The 25,216-nt window shown below is 36.8% G+C and overlaps 6 protein-coding genes across 7 annotated transcripts in view; 1 reads left to right on the top strand and 5 right to left on the bottom strand.

Annotated features, from left to right (window-relative positions):
* The window catches only part of InR (insulin receptor), a 56,094-nt gene extending 48,436 nt beyond the window's left edge, over window positions 1-7,658 (top strand). Inside the window, exons 14-26 of the mRNA XM_013320773.1 lie at window positions 202-378; window positions 727-953; window positions 1,033-1,189; window positions 2,229-2,423; window positions 2,721-2,875; window positions 3,004-3,171; window positions 3,463-3,705; window positions 3,821-3,909; window positions 4,022-4,250; window positions 4,449-4,667; window positions 4,757-4,837; window positions 4,924-5,170; window positions 6,299-7,658. Coding sequence (XP_013176227.1) covers window positions 202-378; window positions 727-953; window positions 1,033-1,189; window positions 2,229-2,423; window positions 2,721-2,875; window positions 3,004-3,171; window positions 3,463-3,705; window positions 3,821-3,909; window positions 4,022-4,250; window positions 4,449-4,667; window positions 4,757-4,837; window positions 4,924-5,170; window positions 6,299-6,543 — 2,432 coding nt within the window. The 3' untranslated portion in view covers window positions 6,544-7,658. The remainder of the gene's footprint in view (window positions 1-201; window positions 379-726; window positions 954-1,032; window positions 1,190-2,228; window positions 2,424-2,720; window positions 2,876-3,003; window positions 3,172-3,462; window positions 3,706-3,820; window positions 3,910-4,021; window positions 4,251-4,448; window positions 4,668-4,756; window positions 4,838-4,923; window positions 5,171-6,298) is intronic.
* Window positions 7,659-9,577: 1,919 nt separating this feature from the next.
* LOC106124282 (gamma-glutamylcyclotransferase-like) lies at window positions 9,578-10,399 on the bottom strand. Its single transcript, XM_013320776.1, has 3 exons — window positions 10,253-10,399; window positions 10,050-10,183; window positions 9,578-9,977 (listed from the first exon to the last, which is right to left on the bottom strand). Exons 1-3 carry the CDS (start codon window positions 10,376-10,378, stop codon window positions 9,593-9,595), a joined length of 645 nt encoding a protein of 214 aa, XP_013176230.1. The 5' UTR covers window positions 10,379-10,399; the 3' UTR covers window positions 9,578-9,592.
* A 13-nt stretch (window positions 10,400-10,412) lies between these two features.
* LOC106124283 (gamma-glutamylcyclotransferase-like) lies at window positions 10,413-11,735 on the bottom strand. Its single transcript, NM_001312848.1, is given in 3 exon segments — window positions 10,413-10,861; window positions 10,959-11,092; window positions 11,498-11,735. Coding segments are annotated over 3 exon segments (558 nt in total). The 5' UTR covers window positions 11,615-11,735; the 3' UTR covers window positions 10,413-10,554.
* A 730-nt stretch (window positions 11,736-12,465) lies between these two features.
* Window positions 12,466-16,183, bottom strand: LOC106123971 (glycosaminoglycan xylosylkinase homolog). Its single transcript, XM_013320393.1, has 6 exons — window positions 15,570-16,183; window positions 15,264-15,401; window positions 14,801-15,029; window positions 14,223-14,418; window positions 12,949-13,149; window positions 12,466-12,870 (listed from the first exon to the last, which is right to left on the bottom strand). The coding sequence occupies exons 1-6, from the start codon at window positions 15,867-15,869 to the stop codon at window positions 12,663-12,665; spliced, it is 1,272 nt and encodes a 423-aa protein (XP_013175847.1). The 5' UTR covers window positions 15,870-16,183; the 3' UTR covers window positions 12,466-12,662.
* A 526-nt stretch (window positions 16,184-16,709) lies between these two features.
* On the bottom strand, window positions 16,710-19,454 carry LOC106124195 (gamma-glutamylcyclotransferase-like). Of its 2 annotated transcripts, none has more exons than XM_013320664.1 (4): window positions 19,256-19,454; window positions 18,845-18,978; window positions 17,457-17,637; window positions 16,710-17,252 (listed from the first exon to the last, which is right to left on the bottom strand). In XM_013320664.1, the coding sequence occupies exons 1-4, from the start codon at window positions 19,442-19,444 to the stop codon at window positions 17,115-17,117; spliced, it is 642 nt and encodes a 213-aa protein (XP_013176118.1). In that variant the 5' UTR covers window positions 19,445-19,454; the 3' UTR covers window positions 16,710-17,114. The 2 variants fall into 2 exon arrangements, with proteins under 2 accessions (XP_013176118.1, XP_013176119.1); XM_013320665.1 differs by having other exon boundaries at window positions 17,457-17,625.
* A 3,410-nt stretch (window positions 19,455-22,864) lies between these two features.
* LOC106123902 (short stature homeobox protein 2-like) overlaps window positions 22,865-25,216 on the bottom strand; it is an 8,473-nt gene continuing 6,121 nt past the window's right edge. Inside the window, exons 4-5 of the mRNA XM_013320316.1 lie at window positions 23,202-23,386; window positions 22,865-23,107 (exon numbers count right to left, since the gene is read on the bottom strand). Of these exons, the coding sequence (XP_013175770.1) occupies window positions 22,865-23,107; window positions 23,202-23,386 (428 nt within the window). The remainder of the gene's footprint in view (window positions 23,108-23,201; window positions 23,387-25,216) is intronic.

The raw sequence follows: 25,216 nt of genomic DNA, 5'->3' as shown, positions 1-25,216 counted from the left end.
AATTAAAATAGCCCACGGAAACCGGATAAGAAGTATCCTACATCCGTCTCTTGGTTCTAAGCTACTTATCCACCAATTTTCAGCGAAATTGTATTTCCCGGTTTTGACTTATAAATATTGTAACTAACACCACTTTCTTTTATAACGTTAGATTTCAATAATACTGAGGAAATGAGTTTTTCTAATGTATTTTTATTGCAGATCCCAGCCCACCGCTAGGTCTGACAGTGGAGTTGCGCACGCCGCATTCCGTGCAGATAAAGTGGCAGCCGCCCGCGTTACCCAACGGCACCATATCCCTCTACCACGTCGAGATACAAGCCAACAGTTACAACAGGCGCACCATACTCGCTGATAACCTCAACTACTGCAGTAATCGTAAGTACTATGTCACTACTAATGTGCTTACGATAACTTAATTTGCTTTAATTCGTAGAAAAAAACCTTTAACTTTTACAGTAGTAAAATAACTCTTAAAACATTGTTGCCGTCGTATTATACTATAAAAACACGATCGCCGCTCGAAAGAAAACACCAAAAGAAGGCAATAATCTACAATCCTTCTTTTGTTGTCAGTCGTTTTTTGACTGCGCGAATACATGGACGTCTCTTACGTATCTATCCCTTGCATATTTGCTACGCAGCACATCAGAAGTTACTAAACCATATCGATAGAACAAAGAAGAAAATATATTCTTGGTTTTAACCATACGTAACTTTGTACAGCGAGCGCGCTATCCAACATGATAACTGTGCGCAACGAGGACGTGCCGGAGGGCGAGGGCGCGGGGAGTGGGGGCGGTGGGGGCGCGGAGGGCGAGGCGGGGGCGAAGGGTGCGGGGGAGGTGGGCGGCACCTGCGCATGCGCCCCGCCACCCAACGAGCGGTTCACATCGCGCGCGGAGCAGGAGCGCATCGACAGCATCGACTTTGAGAACTTTATACAGAACCATGTAAGAACATAACATATCTAACTTCTAAAATATACCAATTTGTATAAATTTGTGACTAACATTTTTTTTTCTTTTTCAGGTTTACATACGTAATGAAAAAGTTAAAACTCCAAAATCCGGTGGGGGAAAAGTGAAACGAGCTATAGAGAAAGAAATAAACAGCATGTTGGTCATCTTGAGCGGTTATAACAAACCGAAGCAAGGCTTGAAGTATTACAACTCTACTGACACTGAAGGTAACATATCCAATATGATAAGTGGCCTATCTCGCTACATCACCTCACTAATGTAAACGCAATTTCTTAGCTAATATTGTCTCTGCTTACCCTCATTACGCTTTTATCATTACCCTCATCAGATACCCCTCGTCATTGTCATTTCAGTCAAATGCGGTGGCATCCAGTCTAAAGCTTGCATCATTAAGGACAATACAACAGGTTATATTTGACACCGCGCACAGCGGTTACAGCATGGCTTTCATAAATATTGCACGTTTTAAAATTTACTAATCTAACCACCGCACTCAGGGATCTTAGTATAAGATCTAAGGAGAATAAATCTATACTAATACTATAAAGAAAGAAAGATTTGATTGTTCGTATGCATATAATAGTTCCGAAAGTATTGAACCGATTCTGTCACTGTTACACTATCCCTGAGTACTATAGGCGTAATTTATTGCTAGATTTTTTTTTAATTCCCCACGGACGAAGTCGCGGTCAACAGATTGTATGAAATAATTTACTTGTACCTTTTTTCTGTTAATCATCCATAGCTTTGCATGTTTTCTTTGTAAAAGTGGGCTAGGATGGTGTTAATGTTAAATTTCTATGTAACTGAATGTGGCGAATTCAGAGTTTTCATTGTCTGCTTTTTTGTGGCTTTATTATACTAACATATTAAAATGTGTCATAATTCTAAAGGTTCATAAAAATATCTAATTTACAAACGTGTATCTCCTACTAATCCACACATATGAAGGTAAATATTTTTTTGTTCAAGATTTACTTATAAAATACACAGAAGTAAACAATATCGATATCTTGACAAACTGACGATTGGCGATTTAATACTTGACAACAAACAGTATTTGACATCTTTTTAACAGCGGTAGAGTCCATAACAGCATTAGCTGCTGCATAAATAGTCCGCGAAAAAAACCCCGATCACACAGACACTCGTCAAGTTTAAGTATTTCTCCGTTCAGTCTAATAAGTCTGTGTGCCGGAAGCCAAATTATAATCTTTTAAAAAGAAACTATTATAACACGAACAGGATACGTAAAGTCACTGTACTTCGAGCTGGATGGCAGCGCGCGATCACTGGTGGTGGAGGAGATGCGGCACTACACCTGGTACACCGTGAACCTGTGGGCCTGCAGGCAGAAGCAGGACTACGAGCCCGAGGATAACTACGACAAGACCTGGTGCTCCGGACGCACGTTCAACACCTTCCGGACGCTAGAGTTGCGTAAGTACTTAAATTGTTTAGACAGGGACTTTAAGAGTGGAGAAGCGCATGTTTTCATAGCATACGGTCTGAAAACATGAGGCTATACGAGTTATTATGACTTAAACTGAGATTTGCACTGAAAAATACATTTTTTTCATTTTTTTTAAATAAAGAACTAGACACAACATGTTTTTCTACAGGTTTTGATACTCTAATTTCGCAAATAGAATGATGCCAATAGTAAACGTGTGACCAATTAAGTCGTAGCTGATTGTAATCGTAATATAATTAAAATTCTCTTCGTGTTGTCCGCAGCAAACGCCGACGTAGTTCAGGATGTCCGTGTGGAAGTGATAACATCGAACAAGACGCTGCCGGAACTGAATGTAACTTGGAAGCCGCCAGAGAACCCGAACGGATTCGCAATAGCTTACTTCGTGCAGCATTCGCGAATTGTGGACAACAATCAGGTAAGACGCCTGATTAGTATTATTATTTCTAAAGTCTTTCCAAGAGTATCCATATATTTGGATCCTTATTTTCGCAGCCCTCAGCAACATTAGTTAATATAATTACTTGAAGTGTGTGCGTTTTTTAGGCGCAGGACGTGGGCCTGCAGCGTTGCATCACGGCGACGGACTACGAGGCGAACGGGCGCGGGTACACGCTGCGCAACATGGCTCCCGGCAACTACAGCGTGCGCGTCACGCCCGTCACCGTCAGCGGCGCCGGCAACGTCTCCGCACACGTCTACGCGTACATACCGGTACATATACGTACCAATTATTCACAAACGCACACGCCAATTGTGGCGTTTGTTAAAAATACAAGCTAACAAATATTTATGTTTTATTTGGAAGACGTCGGATATCAGACACCGGCTGAAACTGCAACTCAAAAGCGTGTCATTCCTATATCAATGTTAGGACATGTTTGAATTTATTTAATTACTAAAATCAATGTTTTTAAACCTTAAAATATTTTTTTAATCTGTAATTTGACTTTACTACTTCTATTTCTAGCTATTTAGTTAAAAAAATGTGCGTATTGTTGATAGGACCGTGACTCAGAGAAAGGGTTCATGTGGGCGTGGGGGGTGGCGGCGGGCGCGCTGCTGCTGGTGATGCTGGCGGGCGGGGCGTGGTACGCTCGCCGAGCACTACCCTCGCCCGAGGGCAACAAACTCTTCGCCACCGTCAACCCAGAGTACGTGTCCACTGTATACGTGCCCGACGAGTGGGAGCTGCCAAGGTCCAGCATCGAGTTCATACGGGAACTGGGACAGGGATCCTTCGGAATGGTAAGAGAAACATAAATCTATAAGCATAGACAAACGTATTGACTAAATACAACTATTTGGAATGATTAAATGACGTGGAACTAAATTATATTATATTTTTTTTTAATATTTTCAGGTATATGAAGGCATTGCTAAGAACATAGAAAAAGGTAAACCGGATACTCGATGCGCTGTGAAAACTGTCAATGAACATGCCACTGACAGGTAGAGTTTTTTCTTAGTTATTTATTTTATTACGATATTACTTGCATTTTTTTATATTATTGACTATTTAAAAAAAGCAGATATCGAATTGACTTAACTATTGTGTGTGCAGGGAGCGTATCGAGTTTCTGAACGAGGCATCGGTAATGAAGGCGTTCGACACGTACCACGTGGTGCGGCTGCTGGGCGTAGTGTCGCGCGGACAGCCCACGCTCGTCGTCATGGAGCTGATGGAGTGCGGCGACCTCAAGACCTACCTGCGCTCGCACCGCCCAGACTCTGACTCCTCCCTGCCCAAGAAGGACGACGGCGCCCCGCCCACGCTACAGAACATACTACAGGTGCACCCACAGACCCACCTACAAAACCCCTTTTTTACTATGCCATTGTCCTCATAATTGCATTTCTTACCATATTCTTGGCTGCGACATTGTATATGGGGTCATTGCCATATTAAAAGCAATGGCTCGCGACCTGAGTGATATAGTTTTGACCAAAAATTTAAAAGCATGACGATATAGGAGTATTTTGTATTGCAGATGGCTATAGAGATAGCGGACGGCATGGCGTACCTGGCCGCCAAGAAGTACGTGCACCGCGACCTGGCGGCGCGCAACTGCATGGTCGCCGGCGACCTCACCGTCAAGGTCGGCGACTTTGGTATGACGCGCGACATCTACGAGACCGACTACTACCGCAAGGGCACTAAGGGTCTGCTGCCCGTGCGGTGGATGAGCCCGGAGAGTCTCAAGGACGGGGTCAGTAATTATTTAATACAGAAATTATTCACATAAACTGTATAAAGTCACATTCTTTTTCTTATATACGTTGTAAAATTATATTGCAGGTGTTTTCAAGTAACAGTGACGTGTGGAGTTACGGTGTCGTGTTATGGGAGATGGCGACGCTCGCGATGCAGCCCTATCAGGTACTGACAGTACTCCACATAAGAGTAAACTCGACTGTGCTAGTGGCATTGAACGTGTTAAATAACAGGTGTAATGTGTGTTGTAGGGTTTATCAAACGAGCAAGTGGTGCGGTACGTGGTGGAGGGCGGGGTGATGGAGCGGCCGGAGCACTGCCCGGACCGGCTGTACGAGCTGATGCGCGCCTGCTGGGCGCACCGCCCTGCCACGCGCCCCTCCTTCCTGCAGCTGGTGGCGGACCTCGCGCCCAACGCCCAGCCATACTTCCGCCACCGCTCCTTCTTCCATTCGCCGCAGGGACAGGAGATGTACGCCCTCCAGCGCACCACTGTCGGTCAGTATCTACCCCCACCCCATCCCTGCATATACATGCAAACTCACTACAGACAAACATTTCCTTTTTTTCTCTATTATTTTCTATCTTCGCACACTATACTTACTTGTTATATTAATTAGTTTTAAATCGTTAGTTTTTATTTGTTTTTGAATACATATGTTTCTATTTTTGATAAACAGAGAACTTTAGTTTTATACTTTCTTCCACTTGTAAGGTTACTATTTGAAAACAGTTTCAAAAGTTAAACTATTAATATAAAGTCAACACAAATAAATTTACTGTTAATTATTAACTTCAAGATAAGTGTACTTAGGTAATAATGTTACAAACAAATATTACACAAAATGTGTAAAGTATTTACCGATAAAAAATATATTTTGTGAAGGTAGTTTGCAAAACATCCACTTTAAAAATTATCTATAAAAATAAAAATTTGTTAGCTCTTTGAAACAGTATAACTTAGATAATCAAGTGGATACAATGTAAAGTAAAATTAGTGTATTCGTGTGTTGGTATTCAGTAAATGATAACAACAAAGTATAACATGATTGTGTGTTGGTGGCAGCGGGCGAGGTGTGTGCGGCGCGCTGACGCCCGTAAGTAGCGTGTGCATGTTCCTACCTACATACCTACGTACTGGACGCACCTTGTTATCATTTCCTGACTTACCAAAAGTACATCGCTACTGCTACTGTATTTTATTTACATTTACATCGTAAGACCGTAGTCGAAGTTGATTTTATTTATGCCGCTAGTAAAGTTGACTATTTACTATTAGATTACACTTGTTAGGTTATTAGAAGCTTTTTAGTATGTCGGCCAGCAGTTAGCTGTATTTAGTTTGGTAACAATTTAGCGAATATAACGCTTTTGGAGTATAAAATAAATATAGAGAATAGTAAAAATGTAGTAACATTTAGTTCAATGTTACTCTTTTAGTAGTTTGCATCAATACTGCAATCGCCATTACTTATTTTATATTATCAATAGTTAGCATCACACTAGAATTTTATTTATAATAATCTAAAAAATGAGACTGATTCCATAGATAATTACAATATGATAAAATATAAATATTGTTGAGAAATGTTGATGTATTGCAATGTAATGTTGTGACGTGTGCAGAGGAGGAGGCGGAGTGCGCGGAGGTGAACGTGGGCGCGGTGGCGACGGGCTCGGGCTCCAACCTGTTCGGGGTGTCGGGGCGCTTGGCCACGTGGGTGCGCGAGCTCTCCTCGCTGCACTCGCGCGCGGACGACGACGCCGCCGCGCAGCCGCTGCAGCCCGCGCGCGCGCACAAGGGGCCCAACGGCGTGCTGCACGACCCCCTCGACCCCCTGGACCCCCTCGACGACACCACCGGCTGCTAGCCCCCGCCCCGCCTCTAGCCTAGGGGGGACACTGGCTGCTGCCTGTGTGTCTGTGGGCGACGCCCGGTGGGCGATGGGCGGTAGGCGGTGGGCGGTGGGCGCTCAATGGCAGCGCCTCTTATCTACCTCAGGCCGGCGAGTCAGTGCGCCGCGCTCTTCGAATCCTAGTTGTAAGCGTAGCTAGTGAATTGTTCGCCTTGTATTATTTATTTCGTATGCTCGATTCGATCCCGCGATGGGCCGCCGCGTGAACCTCTCCACATCTCACAGATATACCACCTCTTTGACATTGAACTATACAAAATAATACAAAAACATTAAGAAAAATATCGTAAGTAAACCACAATGGATCATCGGAGCTGGTTCGATATTTTGTATAAAATTGCCCGCATCAAATATGAAATGAGTTTCATTAAATTATTCTTTTATGTAATATAGTTGTAAATTCACTTAATAACATATGTATAAACTACATAGACTTTTTTACTTAAATGATTACTTTTGAAGTAATAATATGTATTTATGTTTTTTTACATATGACACACTCAGATGAAACATATCGTTTAAAATATACGAATACGAAGAGATAACGTTAATATACAATGCTGCTTGTGCTTGTTCAAAATTGAATGTGCATTTATGACATTGAAAGCACGAGAGTTGCATTTAGAAGCGAGGAGGTGTAAGAGATGGTGAAAGGTGGTGAGAGGTGGCGGCGGTTCCACCTACGAAGGTTCACTTTCATATCAAGGACAAGAACATTTCCGCCGTTGCTGTATAATAAAGTCGATATATCGACGTGGATCCTATATAGTGTACCTCAGTAATATAGTTGTATCGAAAGTCATTTATGACCGCAGCCTATTATTGTTAAGTTTACAATGTAAGGTGTAAAGTGTGTATAGATTTAGCGATAAGATTGTGTACAAATTATATTAATTTCTCGTTATAAATAAATATAACCGGCGGTGTTCTGTTGCAGCGCGCTCGGTTACACGCGAGCGGCGAATTCGTCTGTAAAAATTGTGTAGTTGTCGCGAACATTATGTTGCGGCCACGAGTTCGTCGCTCGCGCAGCTTTATGTTATAACAAATATATTTGTATATTTATAATACTCATTGTCCGTTTCATTGACGTTGATCGACTTCGATTTTTATATAAAATTGTTAATTGTCAATATTCAAAATATAACATAAAATCGTAATTGAGCTGAAATAGAGCATTCAAATATTATATTAATGATTTAGAATGACTTAAATTACCTTTATTTTATAATAATAAATAATTTAAATAAATAATAATTCGATCGCAATCATATCGAAGTGATTTCCAAGAATAACGTTGAAACAATGTGTTCTATATCAATTATAAGACAATAGATAATGAACTATTGTAACATAGTTGTATATTGTTAGTACATTGAGATCGTGCAGCGCAGACGTTAACTTACACTAGATATAATATTATTTATTATTTCATGTGATTTAACCTTACTTAATGTAATTATTGAATAATGAAAGCCGTCGCATGCATCGAGTGTTGTTGTAATGTGCGGAACATTTGTTTGCATCATTGTTATATATTTCCTTATTAGTAATAATGTAATATATATTATTGGCCGACGTAACGATGTCGTAACGACGTCGCAACGAGATCGCACAGTACCTGACGACGACGTAACTGATATTAAAATGTAAAAACGTCCACGTTGTCGATAAGCGCGACCCATATTATGCTCCAAGTGACTTTTACATGTTATGCTGTTTTATATAATTATATTAAAACAATTATTAAATTAACTTATCGCGTCATATATGTAAAATATACAACATTAGCTACATAATACATGTTACATAAATATAGCCAACCAAAATTAGAAAGCAATACACACGAGTCCTAAAGCATTAGATCCCGCTTCGTGATTGAATCCGGGTCTAATGTGGGTATAAATATAATGTTATTATTATCGTATAAGGGTATAAACGAGTGCCTTCAAAAGTCCAGCCTTCAATGGAATGCGAGCTCGATGATGTGCGGTGAGCACGAGGCCGCGCTGTCTCGGTGCAGTGTCATCACACGCGCAAACATATTTGGAAGTGCTGGAACAATATTGTATTTATCCCGTTGAAATTCCGTCAATATACAGAATCATATTTCACAAGCATTGTAATCATAGTTAATTATATGAATCCGTAGCCTGCAATATGACATAGGTTGGTAATCGTGGATTGAGTATGGATAGCGAGACGCGGTGTTTCCGGGCTCAAGGCACGCTGCATGGATTTTTTTCTCGATAGCCACTTATAAACTTTCGATTTTTTAATTGTTTTTCAAAGTTGTAAATCCAAATGTTTTAATTAAGTAAATTGCATAGTGCCTTTTGCTCAAATTTGTGAAAATGTAACATGTTTTATTTTTGTTAATAGTTAATGATAAGGTTATGATTGGGGCCGTACAGCCGGCGGGCGGGGCGGGGCGAGGCGGGGCGCCTCCCACAACGTTGCCTCTACACAGCGTTACCTTCGGCCTTCACTAATTAATTACCTTTGTTACTTACGCTCTTATCTTTATCAGTATTTACTATTTATTGTGATTTCCACCTAGTAAGGCAGTTACGTTACCTCATTCTTAGTAATTATGTTATTCGTAAATTATTGACTGATAAAATAATTTCCAAATGATGTGTTCCTCGAGTGATTGTGTTGTGTTGTGTTCGTATATCGGATCGTATCGGATGGGTGGTGTCGGGGTAGCGTTGTGCTTTATGCTCAATTTAGATACAATTTCACCAAACGATTGAGATAGTGTATAATTTTTATATTTAATTTAACGAGAACCGAGTACCTATTAACAATAATTTTAATATTTATATTAATAAAAAGTTACAGAAATTAGCCAAGTATAGTTTTGAATATCGATGTATCCTAAAATGCCCCTTGTTTAAATATATTTTGTACCAATTAAGGAACAAGGTCTATAAATATCTCAAGAATAAAAATTGATTTTTCAATTTGAAGAGTTTTTAATTCACAACTAAAATGATATAAATTATTTAACATTCTTCTTCTCTCTCAACTTTTTCATATTCAATATCCTGGGTCGTCTTGGATCATACGGTGTGCATGTGCAAGGTTCCCTGGTTGTAAATAATTTCAATAGTTTGGCCATTCTGTAGCAGCCAAACTCTCCATTGTGCTTCAGTTTCTTTAAGTTGCGAATGTAGTAATATGGTAGGTTGTGTTCAATTGCACCAAGAATCATTACTTTTTTATAAGAACGCGAGGGCCATCGCTCCACAGGTATGTCATCATTATCTCCTCGGGGCAGCGGACTAATTTTCTGTATATAAACCCGACAAACGAATTTACCCATGTGAGGAGTGTTCACTTCAGTATAAGTAACATAATATCTTTTGAGATGGACTTGTTTGTTCCTGCAGATAAACAAAATTATTTAATTCTAATAAAAATATAGGAATTTATTAAATAACTTAAATGATACTTACTCATCAACAATTTCTATATCATCTTTGTTGACTCTCCAAATGACACCCCAGACCTGAGCATTTGCTGTGGGCACCACTGTAGCCTGTGGTCCGCCCCAAAACTTTGAATATCTGATGAAATCCAATCTGTAATTCTATACATAATTTTTTTAAATTAATGTCTGTAAAAATAAATAAAAAAATGGTAAAGTATAGTAACATACATCCAAACGTGCGATGGAAACAAATTCAGCTCTAATATTATCTAATTCATTTCTCACTGTGAACATATGGCTCCCATATGCAAAAAATAATGTTGTGCTAGGTTCTGTTGTGGTAGACTCCATCATGCCATGATATAAAAAATAATGACACTATAATTTTGTCTGTCAATTTATTTATTTTTTACAAACAATATTTAATTTCAAAGGAGGTGCACAACAAATATACAATGCATATTTAAATATAAAAAACATAAACTTTTTTACATAATCCATCTTATATACATACAAATCATTTTTTAAGATTATTCATTAATAGAAGTTGGCAAGTCTAATTTTTCTATCAATTTTGGGGAAGCCTGTTGTCCATTATGAGGGATTTTCTTCAATATTTCTATGTACTCTTTAGGTAAATTACATTCAATAGCACCAGTTAAAATGCAGTTTAAATAAGTAATAGATGGTCTCCTGTCGTGTGGTATCTCCTCCCCTTCAGCCCGAGGAGGAGGGTTGATGGTCTGCTGGTATGTACGGCATTCAAGATCAGCCCCATCAGGTGTTACAACTTTGACAGTCTTTGGGAAATACCAATTTGTTTCCACACCTTCTTGCCTAAAATAAAATGAAATGGTTAAATGGTTCTCGGTGCCACTTCATTGTAAGCCATGTACCATGTATGGTATGGTTGAATGAACAAAACTCAAATTACCAATCTAAACTTTGGAGATCTTTGTTATGTACTCTCCAAACAGCTCCCCACACATGGTGGCTCTTTGTTGGTACAATTGTAGCAGATGCTCCCCTCCAATGGTCGGAGTACTTTATGAAGTCTAGTTGATGGTCCTGCAATAGAATTACACCTTTTACATGATCCAAAATGTGTGTAATTAAAGCAGTTTGATTGTGTGCTTAATGTTTTGAAAGATTGATTCCATTACATTTTAAAAACAGGAAATCATTTAAGGAGAAGACTAAATAGATCTTAGACAAAAGGAGGATAGTGAGTATTATATCTATTTATGCAAGATGTATATATTTTTAGAAACTAATTCAATTTAACTAATAAGATTTCACACCGCAAATTGTTAGAATTTTATATATTGAATTACACCAATGAAAATCAATGCATCATGTAGATAAGCCAAATATAAATTTAAAAGATAACAGTAATTTTGTAAAAAGACAAAATGTTAGTAATCAGCTGATAAACGTTTATGTGTATATTGACTAAGTTAATCAAATACTCACATCAAGTCGCCCAATGCCTAAAAATATTGCCGATGGATTATTAATGTGAATCCTTTTCTTTAACAAGTTACTGCCATAGGCGAAGTAAAGGAATGTATCTCTAACCGGTGTCACCATTTTCTTTAGTTTCAAAACTGCGTCTGGTCTAATTACTAAAATTTACAATAAAAAGGGAAAATCACGCAGCATTTTACACGAAAACTAAATTATTTGTAACTTCAGTCTGAAGTATTGTGAATGTAAACTGGAATAAATTTAAAATATGTGGCGTCAATTACAAATGTTATCATATAAATTATCACTGAAAATGAATGACTATGTTTTGACAGATATTAACTGAAGGATGACAGTGTTGCTAATAAAATATCTCGTCAGACAAAATACTTCGACTGTTTGCAACTACCTATATAATTTTAAAACCGCTGAATTGTCGCTGAATCGTAATTTTACGTAACGATTAGAGTAATTTTACGATATACGACTCTTTATAAGGTAATTTTTTGATAAAACTTGCTATTATGGCGAAAAACGCTAAACACCCATTTTTAAGGACATCTTCTCCTTCTTCTTGAGGTGCCTCTCCGACTAGCGAAGGTTGGCGATCAGTTCTCCGTATTTATATTTTAAGGACATCGGACTTGATTTTTTCTTCTCAAATAAGGAATCGATGGTGTCGTTTCGGGTCCCCTTTTAAAGGTTTTCCAAGAAATTCTACCATTACATTTATATCTCCAGTGGGTCTAGCACGGATATGTGTGACAAAAGCCTTCGTATTATCATTCATGTCAAAATTAGTATGAGATTTTTCTTTTTTTCTTTAGGCTCGATAAGGGTGCTGCACGCGTTTCAATACAAATTTGGTCAATGGCGCTTGTCGCAATATACGCGATAGGCCCACTGATGTTTAACTGGACTGCAGGATTACTATTGATTTAATCAGACAAGGAATAATTGAATAAAAATCTGAATGATAATGGTACTTATTTTTAATAACCTTAACAATATCAATTTTTATGTAACAATTGTTTATGCATATCACGGTAGATTTAACAAAAAACTAGAGTACAATAGGTACAATATCCTATTTATAATTTAGTAATTTCATAGTAACAATAATAAATTTCTCACTAAGGATTTAAAGATAATATAAATGTCTAAAATTGAGTTAATTTTTTTTGAGTACTTTTGTGCTTCCATATTTGCCTATGCAGTATTGCACAGTGGCATAAATTTTCATTAGTCTCCGGTCCACCGCCTTAAAATGTTCTTCCGTAGCTAATTTGTTTCCTTGATACCCTGCCAAGAGTTCTATTGTCTCCGATAAACTCCCACCCGAAAGCAATTCTAAGTTTTGCCATGTTTTTGAAGATAACCTGTATAATTTGTTATTAAATTTTTAAGTATTCAAACAATTCGTTTTTTTTTATTGAAAAAAAAATCATTTTCCTTACATGCAACATTGGTAGAGTGGAGCTAGAATATCCAATTCATCTACAGTAGGGTTTCCCAAACCTTTTCCATTGTCTAACAATACTATTTGGTCTTTATATACTTCATAGCGATGCCTATCTCCGTTTTGTATCAAAAAATCGAAAACCGCCACATCTATCAGATTTAAAATCCTCTTTAAACTCAAGGTTCCTATAACTTTCCTGAAAAAGAAATTACATTAAATATTCATATGTTCCATCGCAAAGTTCAATTAAATTTTATATGATGGCAACACAAAAACAACAAAAACCATGAGCAATAACAATAAAATGTACTCTAATCCCTAACATATATTTTTTATTAGAGAAGGTGGGCAAACGGGCGGCGAGAACACCGAGGTAATCAACGCCCATGGACATCTGCAACACCAGAGGAACTGCAGATGCATTGCCGGCATTTAAAGATAATAAGCATTACTAAGTTAAAGCAAATAAAATGTTATTTAAAAACAAAAAAACACATATAAATTGTAAAGATATAGAAATGATGGATAAAACCATGGTATGAATGTGTCTACATATTATGATGAAATGCGTAAAGTGCAAAAATGGGTTAAGTTGTGTAGCACAGTATCATTGTGCAGGATATGTTGTGATTGAGCACTTACGATTTAGTGGGAAAACATTCTAATGTTACTACTTCAGTCTATAGTGCTGACAACTAATTTTATTGTAAAGTGAATCATCCCAAATCTTCCATACTTCTAGAAATGTATAGAATAATATAACATAGTTATTAATATTACACAATGTTATAAAATATTACATAAATATTTTATACATAACCACTAAATATAACGATATTGACAAGAAATCATGCAGTTTTTATTAATTTTTCACAACATATAGCTTCTAATATGCTAGTGCTAGTAAGCACAAGTGTACTGTTTTGCTTAGTTAGCAATTAAAGATCATTTTTTTTTATCTTTTACCATAGAATGATATGAACAAAGACATTTGTTAACATAACATTCTAATTAAGCTACAATAGTACACAACACATATCTAATTATTAAAAAATTACTAATTACTTAGAATAAAAAACAAAGTACAATGTGAAAAAAATACAGAAAAAAAGGTGGGCTTGTACTTATACATATGGCTTATTTCTTAAACTATAAAATTTGATACAAGTTTTTGTATAGCCCTTAAGGTATCACAAAAGAGTAAATTATTCCCAATTGAAGGAATTATTTACATGCAAGTTGTAAAATTATGTATATTTCAATACTTACTTACAAAAATTATTATCTTCTTCCCATTCCATCTTTCTTGTTGTATAAGATCTACGCCAGGGTGATTTATGTATTTTAAATTGTCTATCCAAATATAATATCGCTGCGCCTTCTATTTCACCATTTTGATCAGGACATACTGTTTCATTTCTTTTACAGTAAAAACATTTTCCATAAATACAAGTTGAACCACTTTCTGTAATCATATAAAATGTCTATATATAGTAAATACCAATGCTAATAATAACTGATTAGAAGATAACAGACATTTAGTGTAAAATTTTCATAATATTACATTCATAAGGAATATCATGAATGTCTAACTAAATCAGATATACTAGATTACCCTTAGTAATATTTTAAATGCGGAAGTTATATGGATGTTTGTTAGAAGGTATGTCTAGAATGGCTGCAAACCTCACTGAAATTTAGCATAGATGTAGGACATAGTCTGGAGGAACACATAGCCTACTTTCTAAGTTTGTTTTTAATTCCCCCCACATGGAGTCTTGGGTGATTGCTAGATGTAAATAATTTTTGTCTATTAAATTTGTTAACAAATTAATAAAAATCTTTACCATTTTTTACCATAGTTTTGTTTAAAGCTAAAGTTGCCTTTGGCACTATGTCTTTATCGATGTGAATCTTTCTTATAACAGAAGGGGCAATCCATTTGAAGTTCAAGACCATTGCTAAGTAGTAAGCAAACACTTCAGAGTTATGTCTATCATAACCAGCATATATTTTGCCTTTTATTACATTGTCTAGTTCATATCTCTTTGGCTTGAAGTAAAGTTTTTGTTTACCCTGTAAAATAAAATAAAGGATTTTAAGTTAAGATTCTTTGAGTATGATAGATGCTGCTTGGTAAATTTATCACTAAAACAAACAAGATTTCTTGTACATATATGAGACTTAGGATATTCTGTAGGTTAAATGATAACCAATTGGGATAAGTGAGGTGTCATTTTTTTCCATTTTCTTCCCCTGGAGTTTCTTGGTTTTTTTTTTACTTTTAATAGGACTCAGGACATAAGTTACCTCTAACAATAGTAATAGTTTAAGTTGTGTCCCTTTTGGTGCATTATCAACCAGTGCTATCTGTGAGTTTTGTATTGCTTGCAGTATCTGACCTGGCGCTCCATTTGTATGTGGGAATAAAGACTCATCACTGACCCACTGTAAAATATAAATGATGAATGAATGAATGAAATGAAGATGCATATAATAATAATTTTTATTATACTATAAAACAAACTATTACTTTTTCATTTCATTTAATGATAAATTATAAATAAATAATCAAATGATGTTATTAATTAAAAATATTTTCATTACATAACTTACCTTTTCAGTTTCATACAAAACATCTTTTGAATTTGTACCCGCGCTAGAGTTAAACAGGCTTATAAGATCCCTTTGTTTTTCTATAAATTTAGGATTTTTTGTTTTGTATTGTTTAGGTAAATAGTTAAAATATGTGTATATGTCTTTAAAAACACTTGGTCCTAAATCTAATTTAACATTTGGTTGAGTATAAGGTAAAGGTTTTTTTCCGGTCGTATTTAAGGCGTAAAAAAAGTAAAGATTAAGGCCTACAAGTAAAAGAAGAAAAAGTGAAAAAGCAAAGGCATAGTTCAATGACATAATTTGCCTTTAGATGGATGATTTTCATCATATATGTGACAAAGATAGAGAACAGTGGCGTCTTCTTATGTGACTTTAAGTACATCACCGCTTTAGTTCACAATTAAGCCTATCTGCTTAAACTTGGAATGCTAAATACAGCCACAGCTACAGTTTAGTAAAAATTATTTCACATTTATCCATCGATACACACCAGAGGCACAAAGGTAACAAAGTATCGTTGAAAGCCAAAGCGATGTATTTATGTTTCATATATCATATATCTGATAAGATACCGAAATTCAAAAAATAAAAATTGACATTTTGGCAATTTATTTCGAGATTTAACATATTTGACATTGACATTTGATGGCAAAGAGTATATAAAATGTGAGGCGAGAGAATTTTTTAATAATTTTATGGACTAATAATGAGATGTTTAAGCCAAAGAAAATGAAAACTATTGGTGACTTGTGTAATAAAAATAACTTTTTATTACGTTTCTGGATTTATCGTTTTCATTAACAATTTTAATACAAATTGATATATTTTGATAAAAATAAAAAATCTATAGTTATCTTTTAATTCTTTATTTCTTTCCATTTGTTCTTCCATCATCTCATAAATAGCCAATAGCACAAGTTTAATGGATCAATGATGATGTAGGTTTAAAATTCTCAATCAGGTCAATTAGTAGACAATACTTAGAAATTATGCCTCATAAATTATTAATAAAATGGAATCAATAGGTTGCGTTTGTTTTTTGCATAAGTAAAATATTCATTAAATGTTTTATATTTTATTACATAAATCAAGTATTAACTTATAGTACTTATTACACACCACACTAAATTACCGCTTTTATTATCGTGCTCCTTAACCAGTTTTACATATTGCAAATAGTACCGACGCACTATTCGTATGTGCAATTAAAGGTGTTATTTACATTTTGTCACCAGACTAACATACTCCTTACTTTATTGATTTATTAGATAGCAGCCTCGTCACTTTAAACTATTCAATTCTTTACCTCCCTCTTACCTATAAAACATTTTATTCAAAAACACTCGTATAAAATATTTGTAATAACAATGAAAGATGCCTCTCGCATTCTCTTTAATAAAAACAGACTTTACAATATAAATGGAAACTCACGGTTACTCCTATGCATAGATTTAGTTACACAACATATACTACAAACGCTTTACAATTAGAATTTTAATTTTATATCTTAACAAAACCTTACATTAAATTACTCTCAGAGCATCATAACGAGACATTGAAAGGGTAGCCGAGCTTGTTTCGTATATGGCTATCGGCAATCCTCCCGTTGGTAGGGAACGTGTGCAGATATCCGATGTATTGCGGGGGCAATCCAGCTTCATACGCTCCTAGAATCATCACCTGAGAAAAGTAGAAAAAAAATATTTTAAATTGCTAACCTTAGGAATTAGCAATCATCAGTAGAAAAACATTTATTGTTTGACCATCCAATAAAAGATTAGAGGCCAATATATCTCAAAATGCCAGGCCGTTTGACAATATTCATATTGCTTAGACATAGCTGAGAGGGAATAACCAGTTACTTTAAATTAAATGATTTCTCACCTGTAAGTAAGTATTTGACGGTCTCCTTGCCGGTGGAAGTGTTTCACCTTCGCTCAATTTGGGAAGAAGAATGCTTTCTCTGTAAGTCCGTGCTATGAGGTCTCTTCCTTGGGGCGTGGTGACGGTAACATTTATTGGGATATACCATCTTAGGTGGACACCTTCTTGCCTTAAATTTAACCTATATCTTAGTTTATATCAAAAATCTTTCAAAAAAGTAAGAAAAAAAAGAGTAAAAAAGAACGGAAAAGTGAAATGTCTAGAGGTCTCTTTCTTGGGGCGTGGTGACGGTAACATTTATTGGGATATACCATCTTAAGTGGACACCTTCTTGTCTTAAATTATACCTATATCTTAGTTTATATCAAAAATCTTTCAAAGAAGTAATAAAAAAAGTGTAAAAAAAAACGGAAAAGTGAAATGTCTAGAGTTAGGATCTTTAGAACTTCATAACATCTTAAAAGTATGTACTTATTATTTACTACCTAAACGATTGACGTTTTGCTTCACGCCTCTCTTTTTAAGGTTGTGGTATTTCATTGAAAGAATTAATATGTAAATAAAATCTGGATAAGGGAAAAAAATAACAAAAAAAAGCTACTGATCTGGTTACTCAACCTATAATACACAAAAAAGACTCATATTGAGTCTTCTTGTCGGATAAATTTAAATAAGATATGCAAAGAATAGTTATATACCGGTAGATTATCCTGTTTATGAAAATAAGAGAATTCTTTAACAAAAAGAAGGAGAATAAGGAACAAATACTAGGAAACAGTCCTTGCCGAATATCTCCACTGTCAGATTCGTCGCTGAAATTCATTAGTAATCAACTCGGTTGTTATATCGCAATTGTGGAGTCTCCGAGTACAAGCTAACGACAAATTTAATTCATCGGTCGATGTAAAGCATGCATCGAAAGATCGAATCATTTGACTAGTATTGACGGTAAAGAATACTGCACTTCTCGCATTCGGGCTTTACAGTAGCTAACACAAATCTCGCAACCCGTATGCGGGCGCTAAAGTATGTTAATGCGACATTAAAGGCGAATGGATAGCAATGGTTATTTCACATCAAGTATAGGATACTATATGATGATAATCCAAAAGGCGGATAGCATTTTAGTATATATATAAGCCGCCATAAAATTTAAACCTTGTAGTACAATGTTTGCTCGTTTGTTTCGTCCTTCTTGCTTCTGTAATCTATTATTTCAATGTACAGCTTTAACTTAGAATTTTGGTTCCTACTGAAACGCTTGAACTTGTCATTACAACAAACATTCTTGCAAAATAATAACTCTTATACTGACAGTTTTACTACTAAATTTGTCCCTTAACGAGAAGCAAATTAAATTATTTAACTGTAGTTAAATAAATACTTACTCATCAAGGCGATACATCTGCTTTCTCTCTATGATCCAAACGGCGCCCCACACGGAGCTGCCGGGGTCGGTGACGATGGTGGCCGCGGCACCGCGCCACGACGGCACGTATAGGTTGAAGTCTAGTCTGTAACCCTGTAGTCACAAATATAATGCTTAGGGTGCATCCGACTTTGGAGAATGTGTACTTCTCGGATGATACGTGAACTGAACTTTGTGTTCTGAACTGAAGTTAAAACTTAAATCTGTGTGTCGAGCCGTAACATCTAATTTTTTATGTTTTAGCCCGTGCCTTAATTAAAATGTTTTAGTTTTTCCATTTTGCGTCATTGATAAAACAAAATTTTAATAACCCTTTACTCGTGTAACATAAATTAAACTTTTAAAAAACTCATAAATAAATTGAACGTACCTTTAGTACAGCCGGTGAATAAAATTCTGCAGTTGGATTTCTTAAATGTATTCTTCTGTCCAGCATGTTACTTCCATACGCGAAATAATAAAACGTATGTGGATTCTCTTGTCCATAACAATGACAATACGAGATAACACTGAGGAGTATATCAATTAGTAAAAACATCGCGACCGCTCTGTCTCTCATCTAAGCTTGAACTAAGCAAATCTCACTGTCTGCACTCTTACCTAACGATTATAATTTATAACAAAACAGTAAATATTAATATGATGTTTTATAAACAATGGTTATAGTATTCGAATATAATAGTAGTCAATATTTATCACAATCGATATTCGGAGAAGTGTATCTCGAAGTTACGAGTTTGTACACACGCGAGTGTATTGTATTTTGTGCAACGTAAGCCGCTCAGTCACAGCGTTACGCATTACTTGTCTTCAACAATATTAATTCTAAACATTTATCATTCACAAACCGGCGGTGACTCAGGGGTTAAACACTTGACTTATAATCTGCAGGTCCTGGGTTCTAATGTGTTTTTCAATTTTCAATTTACATAAGTTATGCGATGTTCTTGCAATTAAGGAAAACATCGAGTCGCAACCTGTACCTATCTACTACGAAATTCAAAGACATGTGTGAAGTCAACTTACCTGCACTGGACCAGCGTGGTTGACGGCCTAGTAACCACTGACTTCTCCTGACTTAGAGAAGGTTCCAAAACCCAAAAATGTATTTTGTACCTTAATAAACGATGTTATGACCAATACATATGTACCAATCGAAAGCAATACCAAAACGTGCAATATTATCATATTGCCTAACGCCTGTTTTATTTTCACGTATATTATTTTGGGAACATTGTCCACGTGATGTTAATTTTATTATGAGTCATTGTCAAAGATCGGTGACTCGATGTATATATTTAAAACATATATACTGATGACTACTGCGTATATATAATCGATTGTTTATAATGAAAATGGAATAATAACTAGCAGGCACTATTTTAAATACATAGGAGCATGTGTCATTAGATATGTATCACGTATTTATTATTTATGCAGATTACAAAGTATTTCTATTGCTTTCTTTTCCATAATCACAGATTAGTTGCATTAATGTTAGTCGCATTGGACGCGTTGCACACCTCAACGCCATATAAAATATAATCTTTAAGTAAAATATATGTTTACAAGACTGTAACTAGTAGATATGTAACATGAAATAAAACGTGGACTTGCGATTTGTGATTGTGTTTGTAAGTAAAAAAAACAACTAATAATTTGTTTTCATAGACGTTTCTCGCATTTTGTGAAAGATATTCTTACATTAAAAACATAAAAATTATGTAAGTTTATATCCACATTTTATAAAGTATTCTATTGCGTAGTACAGGAATTTAAGTGAGGGTATACATTGATGTGTGTTGTGTTTGTTTGAGGAGACGTCGCGTCGCGTCGCTCAGCAAGGCTGTTAGGCTGCCGGGCTGCGACGCGGCGAGGGGATGTTTGTCGCCGATACTAACGCGATTACGCCCAATCAGCTCCGTTGCCGCCCTAATTGGACGCACCCCGCGCGAGGGCGGACGCTTTTTTAACAGCTTGCGCAAACAAACATACCGCTCTCCTCACGACTGTCTGGAAAGGCCCTAACAATAATTTAAGGTGCATTCCGTTTCCTAAGAATAATAGTAACATTGATGTGGTCAAAATGCTCTATCTTTGCTTGAAGTATACAATATTTAGTTGCTCAGTTTTTTTTTTTAATTATTATATTTAAAATCATTTAAAACTTAACATGACTATGATTATTTTGAGACTTTTCAGACTTTGTAATTTGCTCTTAATAGGATTGGAAGTGAAAATAGATAAGTTCGTCTTCACAACAATCAAATAAAATAAATGTTTATTGTTACTTTAAAATTTGGATAGTGGCAAGTAGTGAATAAAGTGATATATTATTACAAACTCACCCTCATTGTATATTTAGCGGCGTGTTAGCGTACGAGATTTGATTATTAACAATGCAATAGGGCCGGCGGTGCGGAGAGGGGAAGGGGCAGTGGGGCGCACCATCAATCAGGCTAGCAAATGTAGAAACAATTCCACCGCCGCCGATCGTGTTGTGATTAATGTACAGTCATCGCCTCGCACGATCATTGTGCTTCAAACAATCGTTACAATTTTAAATATCTTCATCCTAAAACACCATCATTTAAAATTCCTCACCTCAGTTCGAATACAACTTCAAATAACTTCGCCAGGGTCTGGTTAACACATAAAGTTTCAAGCCATAAAAGCGCAGAAAAAAACATACAAAATACCTTTGTGTGTCTTTCTGGCTCTAAGATAAAGTTATCCGTAAGTTATCGAACAAAATAATTTAAGGGTACTTTTACACCTTATTAGTTAGAATCCTTTTGCGCGAATGGCGCGCTTTCATTACAAAGTCCAGCGTCAGAATGATTAGTGAAGGGACATAAACGTCAACATTTTAGTAAGGATAGTAATGCGCCAGCACACCGGCATAGTGTCGGATCTTCTTCCTAACAGTGCAAACTAAGGTTATGTGCGTTGTTACAATTTTAGGTTATGGTATTTGATGAGAGAATTAAATACAATTTACGTTTGATAATATTTAATTACTTAGAATTAAGATAAATTACACAGCTATAAACACAGCGAGTTTGTGATTGGTTAAGTGTATTAAACATGTGCTTTCTAATAATTATACGTATTTACATCACCTAATTACTAAAAATTTAAATATTTATTTTTAAAATTATACGCCATAAAAACACATTGGTATTTTCAAAACAGTAGTAGATACCAAGTTTCTTTAACGTCTCCGTTCTTTCGATATTTCCACACTTATCACAGTTATTTCATTTACATAATATACTTTCACAAATTTTATGTATTTGGTCGAATTTGCTTCTTTAATTAGTAATTAGAGTTTTTTTCGTATACGTATAAAGTTTACCTACTTAATATGTCTCAGAATGAACTAAATGCGCATAACAGTTGTCGATGATGAATCTATTACTTAAAAATTATTTTCTGTTCTCTTTTGTAAAGAAATATTATTTTTGAATAATCAATTGTTATGTTAAAATATGGTAAGACAGACATTCGCAAATGTAAATTTTAAATTATTTGAATATTTTTCCTGCATTTTCATGCATTTAGAAGCACTTACGAAAATAAGTTGTTTGTACATTTTAAAACAAGGTTGTAGGTATACACATGTTAAATTATTATTTACTTTCACCTAGTAAATAGTTTCCCGGGACTACATGAACAACGTTAAATGTGTAAGAAACTAAATTCTTCGCCAGCCAAAAGATTGCCAGTACTAGACGTAGGCATCTACGAAAGTCTACTGAAGATTTCATTACTTTCAACCAATAGATTCTCGTAACCTGTGACCATGACCAGATCCTGTCTCTGCCAACACGGGTCATGTGAAAACATTTGAACAAAAGTTTTGGGCCACAGGAAATAAAACCGATGGCAGATAATAATACGCTTGATAGGAAAAAGTATTAGTTTTAGTCTTTAGTCCAATAAGTATTTAGAGCACTGATAAGTTTAGTAGATCAGGCTACGCGTCAGCCGGCGTGGAGGCGGGCGGCGGTGGTGCGGGGGGCGGCGGAGCGGGGTGAGCGGCGTGTGGGGGGCGTGCGGGCGGGGAGGGCGCGCTGGCGGCCGCGAGCGCCGCCGCGTGCCGTCGCGCCTTCAGCCGCAGGTCAGCGATGGAGGAGGAGCGGCAGCGCGCCGCCAACGCCGCCAGACCCGCGTATGGCGGACACAGCGCCGCCGCCGCCGCAGCAGCCGCACTCGCGTACTGACGTCACATATTACGTACATTTTAATAAAGGCAGGTGCCACACCGGTGTCCGCCGATCTTTGCGCAGCGGTGACCTAGAATATAGTCGTACCTGATGTGCCGCGGCAGATAGTATTGCGGAGTCGAACGGGGCGAAGGCGGCGGGCGGCGCGGGGTGCGGAGCGAGGGACAGCTGCGGGGGCTGCGGCCGCGGCACGCCGGACAGCCTCGGCACCGACACGTACGGCGCCACGCGGCACGGCTCCAGCGGGGTCCCGCTGCCGCTCACGACGAGACCTGTACATGGTGCGAGGTTCACAGAGCAGAGCAAAGAGAGTAAAACAACTTAGCAAATCTAAAATTAACTGGGCTAAAAACATGGTTAATTATGCAAAAACAAATTAAATTAAATTCTTAATAAAATTGTGGTAATGAATTTCAAAATAGAAAACTAAAAAATTAGATGCAATAAATTGAATCTATACGATGCGACTTCATAGTCGACACCGCATTGATCCGATGCGATCGGCAACAAACGAGCGGTCTGTCTCTCGCAAATCCCGCGGGATTTCTTTCCGAACGGCACTTAATTAAATTGATATTTAAGTAAAGCATAATTTGCTCGTAAATTAAGAGAGATCCGTTGTTTATAGCCCACCCGTTGGGTGAAGTGGGCAATTAATAAATTAACGCGAATCTACCCGACTTAAGGTGTTCAAGAGTCTCGTCGGAAGGATTCATTAATTTAATTACTTACTCACCTTGGACCTCGGTTTTCAATTAGACGCAACAATGAACGAGGCGGAGTTTACAAATTACATTTTAATTATTTTGATCATATTGATGTTGAGAAAATGTAATCGTGATATATTTTAATCGGAAACAGCCATTGTAAGAATTTATAACAAACTCGATGGAAACATGTTACATGAAAATAAATTAAATTAAATTATTCATAACAATTTGTGATAAAACTTACTAATTTGCCTTTGATGCAAGAATTTGGCAACTAACAATGTAGTTATAGAGTTAGTCGTAGCAAATACCTACGAAGCGTAGCTGCGTAGGCACGCGTGTGTCGAGAAAGGCGGGCGGGCGCGATGCTCCCCGTAAATCAAACCGGCTCCGGTCGCCCGTCGGCATTATCAAAATGGATGCCCTTGCTCGTATGAGTTATTTCCATATTTGACACTGAATTACTTTCGAGAAGTGCCGACATAAATACAGCGCGCGCGTCCGGAGCCCCGCCCTTCACCCCTCGCCCTGCGCCCTGTGGCCTTCGTGCATTTATTTGATTAACTTCGAGTTGTTTAATTTAATCGAATTAGAAGGTAAGCCGTCGCGAGAGCTCTTCTCTCCTACTCTCTCACTCACTCTTACTCGTTTTAAAGTGCGTCGAACATCTTTACAGCGGTTTCTGCACAATAAAACATCGCCACCCTCGCGCAGTGCAAATAACTTTACAATTTCATGAACAGGGGAACAATTAGGCGTCGGTGTATTCTTTTATTTTTAAATTTCACGGCGGCTGTTATTGTTTTTGTAACGGGCTTTTGCGCGGCGCGTGGTGAGATTTCAGAGATTCATACCTTCGTTAAGAATGAATTCTTAATTTAATGAAGATACAACGCTCGCCCTTTATGATTTGTTAGGACTGAAGCAAATGTTAATTGGGCTTTTGTGTTTTAGTGAACTTTTTTGTATTTAAAATAAGATTATGTATGACTACGCGATGAGCTAAATATATATGTTTACGTATTAGTTATACTGGTTCACTGACACAAGAGCTGAGGTTCTGGCGTTTAAAGATGAATTTTAACTTATTCCCATTACGGGTGTTTACCACGAATATATTTTATTATTGATTGTGTACAATGACGTACAAAGTAATCTTCATTAGACCAAAGTGCAAATTAACACGAATATATAATAAATAAAATGAGATATAATTGACATCAATGACAAAGCACAAGAGGCGATTGCGAGAATCGATAACAGCCCGCGAATCTCGTCGCTTCCCTAAAAGGGGCAAACATAACAAATAACCGTTTCATTTCACTTTACATGATTGTTCTCATGTTAGCCAGGCGAGGTGCGGGGTGCGAGGCGGAGGGCGGCGGGGCACGT

The sequence above is a fragment of the Papilio xuthus genome, unplaced genomic scaffold, assembly GCF_000836235.2.
Source record: "Papilio xuthus unplaced genomic scaffold, Pxut_1.1 DF825946.1, whole genome shotgun sequence".
Lineage (NCBI taxonomy): Eukaryota > Metazoa > Arthropoda > Insecta > Lepidoptera > Papilionidae > Papilio > Papilio xuthus.
This window is presented reverse-complemented; position numbering and strand designations above follow the sequence as displayed.